Below are 9,765 nucleotides of genomic sequence, written 5' to 3' on the forward strand. Positions count from 1 at the left end.
AAACAAGCAGTTATGCAGTAGCCTCATCTGAAAATATTTATTTTAAAATGCTAATCCCAGGAAAGACAGAAGCAAACATGAGTAACGCCCTTCAGAGATACACTATTCCAGCAATCTCAGCTCCTCCAATCTCTCTCACAACCAGAAAAGCCAGTTCTGCTTTCCAATAAAATAAAATTAAAAAAACTTAAAAAAAGAAAACCCACACCAATCAAAAAACCCAGCTCACACTTACAGACACCAATTTTGCAAAGGTCACTAAACACTATCTCTACAATATTCCTTCCCTTTCAGACAATCTTATTAGATACACTAATATTTCATAAATTCTAAAAAAAACCCAAAACGCTGCTAATGAAAAGAATTGTGCTCCCACAGATACAGAGGTTAAGTATCAGTTGATTTAAAGATTTTCACAGGATTTTGTTAGCAACAACTAATTTTGATTTTAAAGGTTTCTATACGTTTTTTCTTCTTAAATCTGTTGAGATAGCTAAAGTTCACAAGAGGTATAATAATTTCTAATATCATCACAACCAGCATTTTTACCTGTCAGTCATCTAACTTACAGTCAAGGGATCCATGTAAACCAAGTCCCCAGAGATGGGAGGTCTTTTATAAACCTAAATTATTTAGATAGATGGCACTCATAATTCAAGTCAAATCAGTGAAGTTTTTGTATTTGCTATACAAGTAGAAACTGTTCATTTCCTAAAGTCACATGCTGAGTTAGCCAATTTATTCTAAAAGCAGTTGTCCTGGACCAGCTTCAGCATCCCTTCAGGCAAACATGCTGTTAGTGAAACAAATAAATCTTTTTTAAGTTCTAATACTTTGTTTCGGTAAAAGAGAATAAAAACTTGAAGTCTGTGTCAGTTCTTGAATGCCAGCAAAGAAGCTCAAGAAACGACATATCTTTGGAAGCAGAATGTAAGAGCTGCCAATCATGTCTGCTAACAATCCCTTCCTCGATCATACACGTAGACCGCATCATCTCCTGAACCGTACGTTAAGCAGCAGTGAGCACATGCAAGCAGAATCTTATTTCACAATGTAGAACTCAGCAGTTAAAAATAGAGGAGAAAGACTTGGGTCAGAAGGCATCTATGTAAATCATGAGCTTGGTTAAGGCCACAGAAGAGGCAAACACACCCTTTCAGTAGGTATTTTCAAACGATACAGGAAAATTTAATGTTACTAACAAATCTCTAGTGAAATTTGGTTAGAACATTGCACAAGTATCCAGAATTTCTGTGAAAACACATCTGTAGCATTCTGAATCACGGCAACTTCTGGGGCTTGGGGATTTTTGTTGGGTTTTCTATTTTGTTTTTTAAATCATGCGTTATGTGAAAATACTCATCTTGAAAGTAAATTTATGAAAGGAACTTTACAACACTTCTACCTACAACACAAAAGATTAGATTGGATGACCCAGAAATACACCGACATACTGAATTTCTATGTCAAGCAGTTCACATGAGAAGTATCTAGCTTTTGACCTAGCCCCTGTTCTACCTTGCTTTGCACCCTCTTACCAAGTAGGAGGCAGAAAGCAATCTCTTCTTCCCCCTCAAGCTCTTACTTCCTTTTCCTACAGCACTATTGGAAAACTCTTAACCCCTTCACTCTGTAACCAGAAACTTCTTATCCTCTACCTCTTTAAAAAAACCCCACACCACTAAATCTTGAGAGGTTTTTCTTCACAGCTTATTATGGGCTAATTTATGCATGAGTCTTCCTCTGCAACCTCGACAAAAAGCTTCATCTGTTTCTCTCTCAAACACAACCTCTTCTATATCTCATCACCCGTACTCACCTTCTTTCTTCCTCAAGCTCCTACCACTACCACCACAATACCTTTGTGCTTCCCATAGTAGCAAACGGAACACCAGCTGTTGCTTTCTGAAAGGCTATAGGCTGTACAGTTCATTTCTGCACTTCATTTCAGGGACAGTAACAAAAGAAAGGCCAAAACAGCCATGGGAGCGACCACAGGCAAGAGCCTGTGGGAAGCACTAAAAATTACTCATCGCCAATTGCGCTGCCCTCATGGGCTAGAAGCAAAGCCACTGTATAGTTGCACTAGCAGCTCTCAGTAAGGCACCGTTATGAAATACTAACAATCTCTTCCTAGATTGGAGTTTTCTATTAGAATGCATTGCATGCAGGCAACTAGTTAGACAGGTTTGGTTTAGTTCTGCTGCTCCTTCTCACACATTAAGAGCGCTCAGTGGTAAGAAGGATTTTCAGGATTCACAGGTAAATCTAGTATTTAGGTTTATTTAGCTATTGAGAGATTACAGCAAGGCATGAACACCTTCACCCATTCTATCTTCCTCAAGATAGTAAGTTTCATCAAGAAAAAAATAAATTATGAAAGTGAGGAGCAAAACCCAGCTTTGCAGATACCATCATTGGTAGAGATTTTGCTGCAGAGAAAGGTTCAGGATCAAATACATTGCTTTTTGACTTGGGTCAATATTTCTGTGATTTAGCCTGTCACAGGATTACATCAGTAAACAGCAACTACAGCTGAAAACTCAAATTACTTACATTTAAGACAATGTCAAATAGAGGAAATAGTAAGATATAAATACATATAAATACATAAATTATTACAGACTCTCAAATGTATTACAGGTAAGAACTTGCATTGGCACATAACACTCCAGTTTCACATTCAAGAGTATAATCCTTGCCACATCAATGAGCTGCTTCTCTTAACAGTAAACATAACTGCAGTACACATGTACCCATTCCCCTGTGATTTTACCGCCAATACTGTTCACTTGCAGCATTTAGTCAACTTGAGTCCAAGTTTCATTTCCTGACACACTCATGCAATACGACTTCAGTAATTTCAATTCTGCAGAATAGCAATACGAGAAGAACAGTACACAAATTACTGCTATATGAATACTGATTAAAGAGAATAAGCAGATTACCTTTGCCTCATCTATGCTTAAAAGTTTTCTACCACCACAGTGATCTCAGTCGTAAGTGTGACCAGATGCAACCTCTGAACAACACACTGGTATTAGCAGAAACCCCAACCACAGCAAGTTGCCCCAGGAGAAAGCCTGCTTTTTCAGTAGACCCATGCCTCACAGGACACTATTTTTTCTCTCTCAATCAGTATTTTTCCACTTCTGCTTCAAACAAGTAAGATTCATTAAATAAAAAAAACTAAAACAAATAAAAGGTTACATGGCCAGGACCACAGTCAGCATCCCTAGCTTACATTATACACTTGCCTTGGCTGTGTACTTCATCTTCCTTTCTCTTCCCATGTCCTAACTTTCACTTGACTCTTGTGTGGACTTGGTTGCTGTAAGCATTGCAGATCCACGTCAAGAACTTCACATTAATGCTGCACACTGGCATCAGTCCAAGGAGGAAAACAGATTCTCCTGTTTACCTATGCTTACAGTACTCAAAATGGGGGGTGAGGTGAAGATTTCATTTGTCTCCCCCCTCCCATGCCTATATTTTACAGTGATGTTTTTGGACTTGCTTCACTGTTGCCCAATTTCCAAAAGAGAATTCCATATCTGGAAGCTAAGGTGAAGCCTGTTTTATACAATTCTCTTGTTTGCAAGTCATACATACATTAGCAACAAAGTAATACGTCAAGTTACAAACAGTGACTTTTTTTTTTTTTTTTAAAAAGTATCTTACTAATTAGCATATAAATCTGCACCAGCTACTGAGCAGGTGACGAGCCTGAGACCTGCCCAGGGTTCAACTCTTGGCCCTTCTGCTGCCATCATCTTGGAAGCTGATCACTCTGTATTCCTGTCATTCCCTCCATAACAAGATTAAAAAGCACATACATGCTTTTGAAACATACAGATTAAAAATATTACCTACATAGTTACTTGGAAAGAAAAAAAATACGCTTGTAATTTTATTTTAATAACCTCTGTTGCCCAAGCCAGTTAGTGAGTCAAAGAAAAATAATATAGCCATAGCGTGAGAGAAAGCAGTCAGCTCAATTTTTCATTTAAAGGTAAGCTGAAGCAGCAATAACTAGAAAGATTTTATTCACATGAAGATTTCAGCTTTTGAAAGTGTTACATCTGCTGTCACTGCTAGAGAACGAAGAACAGTGGCCTATTTTCTACTTGACTCGTGCATCCCATTATTCCTTGCGCACTCCTGACTAACCAACAGTGGTATCTTTTCAGCTTGCTGACTCGTCCCAAACATCCTCCTGCAGGTGAGCTGACATCCTGGTGAAGGAACAGAAATACTTTGTAGTGGCCTGGGCAGCATGACAAACTGATCTTTCCCAAAGAGTAAAGGGAAATAATCCAGGCATATAAAACAAACAAACAGGATTTCCAACCCTCACTTCATCCTAAAAATTGCCTCCCATATCATAAGGAGATACAGGAAGTGAAACAACTAAGCACAGCATCGTAGCTTAAACTGTCATCAAAGAAGCAGCAAGGAATGTAACGATGAGAGGTAAGGCATCAAAAAAAATAAAAAAATAAAAAATATCACACTTTCCTGACCATGACTGGAAAAATTGCATTCTTTGTTTTACTGGACAAATGTGAACAAGCATCCAAAAAAAGTTAATGCAAGTTAATGACATTAAAAACAAAAAGAGTTCATGAAACATGATGTTTTGAGGTAATACATACACATAAAAATTGTAACAGATTTTCCAGCTACATAAAGAGCTAAAAACTTAACATTGACAACTGAATTGTAATCACAAGGCTTATATCACTATTTCGTGCCTCAAAGCCACTGGTCCAGTAGTTGTGTACACTGAAATAAACCATTAGACAGCTCACATAAAGACCCCTATTTTCTAGCCCTTCTGGACTAAAAAGATATTAATGAAAGTTTTGTAAACCCAGGTGCCTAATTTAGCTAAATGCATAACACGGGTAATACCACTAGACCTCATCAGAGCACACTCTTAAACACCATTAAAGTAAATGGAAGCTGCAGGTGCTCAACATCTTTAAAATATACTCATGCAGTGCATGCAAATGTCACACCAACATTTTTCAAATCTGACAGCCTATTTTAAAGCATACATATATATATCTTTTAACTTCCACAGAAATCAATCAGCTCACTAGAAACATGCCCAAATGATATTCTACTCTAGGCTGAAAAAGGCAAACTAAGCTGCTACTTTGTCAAAAAACTGCTTTTATACCCAAGCCATTCACGGAGATCTAAGCAATGCAACCACTTTTTTTACAAGCATTTTATCGAACAGCTTGCCAAGCTCTGTATAAACACATTTTACTATTTCATAAAGTTTATACGCCAAGTTTTTGAAACATGAAGTGACAGGCTCTCAGTGGAATTTCTGCAGAGCTACAAGGTTCTTATTGCCCTCAGCCTCCTGAGGCTGTAAATTGACTATAAGAAGCAAGTAGCCAGAATCTTTTTCTTTTATACAGGAATGCCTTGCAAATTTGAAATACTGAAACAGTCTTGATGATCAGCCAAAGAAGAATTCCTTTACACGAGGCTCAAAATCCCCCAGTGATCAGCACACTATAAATATGCATCACTGCTAAGTTTCTGTCCCCAGCACTGGAAAAAGTTTCTCTCTGTCATTAAAGACGCCTTGAAGTTAAGAATTAATGCTAAATATCCTCCACCCTGAAGAGACACTTTAGCTGGACATTTTCATAAGGAAATCACCTTATCTTAATGATGTAGGCTGTTTTCTAATCTTTTTCCGATTTGTTCACATCTTACTTTCACCCAAGGTCCCAAAGTTACACAAAAGCAACTGAGAGTAAACTCACCAATGCCATAAAAAAGGGAGAATAACCCAGTTTCCAAGCTTCATGAAGTAAAACTTCTGAGTATATAGTACAGTTGTGTTTGTGCCATATTATATTGCGTTTCAATCTATATGACTGCCTACTGAAGCTTTACACTTCCTTTTACCAGTCAGTTTTCTTACGGCTCAAGGTTGCCCTTTGATTATTTCAAACTCTGACACATTAGCTATCTTTTTATCATGTTTACGTTTGCTTTACTACTTATTTGCATTTATAATACTATTATTATTGTAGGGGTTTTGCAGACATGTCCTTTATGGTGCTTTGTAACATCAGTGTAATTCTTACAACGGCTTTCCATTGTCAATGATGGAAATGAAGCAGATAAGTTAGAAACAGACATCAAATTTCATATTTTTTTCATAAAATTGTAAACCCAAAGCTCTGCCTCTTTTATGCTGTTCTTATAAGCAGTAATTTCAGGATTATCAAAGAACAGCAAAAAGCAACTAACCAGCATTTTGGGTGTTTTTATTACCACCTCCTCTGATATATCTCATAGATATATATAATATAAATAAATAAAAACTTAAAAAGAAAATATGACTACTAAACCCACAAATATTAGAAAAGCTCAGTGGCAGCTGTAATACCCAGAAAAGCTTTAACATTTCCTTTCCAAGTTAGCTCTGCTCTGGTATTCTTAAGGTTGCTGAGCAAGCCAGTCAGAACCAGAGCTCATTTCCCAGCATTTAATTCTCCACCTGAATTAGTGTGTTACCTTTCAGTTATTAATCACTTTGATACTACATCCCCTTAACCCGGAGTTTAAATTTTCAAGCCACACATGAATGCAATTTACTCCTACAGAGAAATCCCTGGACTTCTCTATTAATCTAAAGCAGCAGTGTTCCATTAACCACTTCCAGAACTTTTTTTTTTAAAATTGCCATTTTGCCATATTCAGTCTTCCAAAGTTTCAGTTGCCTATCTATAACAGAAAGCTATTACTCTGGCTCTCTGTTAGGTATTGCCTCCGATTTACAAGTATATTTTAATTGAACTTTACAATATGCCGAGAACACTTCTATAAACACAGTCCGTGTTTGCGCACTGTTCACACACCACACTGAAAAAGCGCTTAACGGCCTTTCTGAAAGAAAAAGGTTGTATTTGGAACCTGCACCTGCATCAGGCCACCTCCCCTCCAACGACCGCAGCCCAGTCAAGCAATCACAACCTTCAACCCGAGTCCCCCACTGCACGGTGCAATGGCATCCACGGGACACCTACCCCATGGTGGCAGCTGTCTTTTCCCCAGGGAAGAAGGAAGCCCTGCTTAGCCAACATGCGTGGGCTTAATGGCTAAACGACCTCTGGATCTAGCCAGCAGCCAGGTATTTGGGGACCGGGAGAGATATCGTGCTCTCACAGGGAAGCGGGGGCCGATGGAGACAGACCTCCCGCACACCTGTGCACAAGGTGCTGCCAGAAGCTGCTAGCTCTGCCTACAAGGAGCCTCCCCGCGACACCACCGAGCCAAGCCTGCCCAGCTCGGGGTTCAGCAGGGTACCGAGGGCTAGGGCCAGACCAGGGCCCAGCACACTCCCCGGGGGTTTCCCGGCCCGCCCGGTCGCACCGGCCTGAGCGGGAGAAGCCGGGGAGGGGCGGTCGGCCAGCCAGGTGCTCCTCGGATCAAACTTGCTCCTTTTCCTGCAAGTTCTCGGAGCAGAATGTGACAGCGCGAACGCAGTCACACAAAAGACGAAAGCGATGACCTGAAACCCGGTGCGAAAGCCAAAGACGAGCCCAACCCTGCTGACACAGCAGCCCCAGCCCGCTGCGCCGGTGGAGGGGGCAGAGCGGGACGCGCCACCGGGGCCTCGGCCACCGCCGGCGGAGCGCTGCCGCGTCCCACGGCCACCAGGACGGAGGGCACAGGCGGGGAACCCGGGCGGCGGGCGCAGCCACCGAGCTCGCCTTCCCCTCGCACGACGCCGGGGCTCGGCGGACAGCCGGGCACCGACCCGCGGTCACACACGCACCGCGCCGCAGGGCCGCGGGCCGCCCTCGCCGCAGGGCCGGGGCACCGGGGCCCGCTCCCGGCGCGGGGCGGCGGCTGCCCGCGCGCTCCGGTCTCCGCGAGCTGCCTGAAACTTTCCGGGGAGGGGAGGGCACCGGCGCGGGGGGGGGGGGCGGGGGGGGCCTGGCGGCCGTTGGCGGCGCGGCCCGGCGGCGCGGCGCGGCCCTTACCCGTCCTTGCGGCGGGCCTTGTAGACGTGCCCATAGGTGCCTCTGCCCACTTTGCAGCCCTCGTACTCGAACAGGTCCTCCACCCGCTCGCGCTCGGCCGCCAGCTTCGACTTGAACTCGTAGTCCATGTCTCGCCCATGGGCGGGGAGGGACGGGCAGGGGACGCGGCGGCCGGATCAGCACCCCCGGCTGGCGGAGCCCCCTCCCGGCGCCGCCATTTCCGGGGCTCGGCGGGGGCGGCGGGCGGGTGGTGGGTGAGGGGGCGGTTTGTTTTTGTTTTGGTTTGGGGCTTTTCGGCGGGGGGGTGGGGGGGAGGGGGTGCGCTCCGCCGCTACCCGCTTCAACTGGGCTCCTCGCGGCGCGGCGCGGGGGATGCCGGGAGTCGTAGTGCGGCTGCGGGCGCCGGCCCCGGCGCCGCGGGCGGGACGCCGCGGCAGCAGAACTACAACTCCCGGCATGCCTCGGGCCGCCCCGGCCAGGCGGCGTCGGCGCACTTCGCTTCCCGGAGACCCCGAGCGTTTCAGCGGCCGCTGGGAACTTGCTGACTCTTCACATTGCGGGGCAGAGGCGGGAGCGGCGGGCGCAGCCGGGCTCCGCGCCTCTCGCGGGGCGGGAGAGGGGGATGGAGGGCGCCCGCCGCCGTCTCGCAGCGCGCACTGGGCTGCGCGGCGCTGAACAGTGCGGCAACTTGTTTATCTCGCGAGCTGCCACTCAAGGCCCGGCCCCGCCCCCCTGCTGGGTGCTGCCGCCTGATTGGCCGGCCTCGCCCCGCCCCCGTGGTGGCTCGGCGGAGGGTCGCTGCCGCCGCTGGCGAGTCGGGGCGCGGGTGGGACTCGGCAGCCGCCCGCCCGACGCCGGTGGGGGCGCGGGCCGGGCCGGGCCCGGCCCGGCCCCGCGGCTGTTGGGAGGCAGCAGCCTGAGCCCGCTGGAGTTGCGGCGCTGGGGAGGAGCCCCCTCCCCCCGCCCCTCAGGCGGTTGCCGCCGCTCGGCCCGCTGTCAGGCGGCGCGCGGGAGCGGCCGTTGGGCCGCGTCCCGTGCCAGCAGCGCTCGGGCCCTGGCCCGTCCCAGGCAAACGGCTGGTCAGCGGAGGCCTCGGCCCCGGCCCGGCCCCGGCCGTGCCGGTTCGGCTGGGCCGCGCTGCAGGCCCGCGGCCGTGTGGGGCCGAACGGGGAACAGGCAGGAATAGGCGGAGGCGACCTGCGCCGCGTAACCTTCGTGTCGCTGCCGTTCCGCGTTGGAAACACGAATTTTCAGAAAGCGACTAGGTGTAGCCGGACGCTGCTAAATAAACTCATGTTTCACACTAAGGATCAAGGGGGCAGATTACAGCGTTTGCATTCAAATCCTAACCCAGGTTTATCGCTGAGGCACTCTGATTCGATAAAGCATAGAGCTCTTCAGGCAAACACAGTGCTGCTTCAGGTTCAGATTTCACGCTGAGTATTCTGAGATCATAGAAATACTTAGGCCTTTAAAAATTATGTCTCAGTCTCTCTCATCCAGGGATTTCTCTGTGAAGAACATCACGCTCTACAAGCTTATTTGCATTATGGAAGCACCACATGGAGCTAACAGAATGCCAAGGTTATATCCTGTCATGCAAGCAAGTAATAATCCCCACCTTGTGTATTCAACCTTAGTTTATAACAGTCAGCAGCAAGTGAATGAAACAGAATGAAATGAGAGAAGGGAAGAGTAAAAACGGAGGCTGTCCATATACGGAAACCATCTTGGCTCATCACCT

At 46.2% G+C, this 9,765-nt stretch overlaps 1 protein-coding gene across 3 annotated transcripts in view; it reads right to left on the minus strand.

The window, feature by feature from the left end:
• Positions 1–8,320, minus strand: part of CDK19 (cyclin dependent kinase 19) — a 130,790-nt gene extending 122,470 nt beyond the window's left edge. The window contains exon 1 of one of the 3 annotated variants that reach the window (XM_074862292.1): positions 8,022–8,320. In XM_074862292.1, coding sequence (XP_074718393.1) covers positions 8,022–8,149 — 128 coding nt within the window. In that variant the 5' untranslated portion in view covers positions 8,150–8,320. The remainder of the gene's footprint in view (positions 1–8,021) is intronic. The other 2 variants (XM_074862293.1, XM_074862294.1) reach the window with 2 other exon arrangements.
• Positions 8,321–9,765: the final 1,445 nt, after the last annotated feature.

The sequence above is a fragment of the Strix uralensis genome, chromosome 3 (assembly GCF_047716275.1).
Source record: "Strix uralensis isolate ZFMK-TIS-50842 chromosome 3, bStrUra1, whole genome shotgun sequence".
In the NCBI taxonomy this organism is placed as follows: domain Eukaryota; kingdom Metazoa; phylum Chordata; class Aves; order Strigiformes; family Strigidae; genus Strix; species Strix uralensis.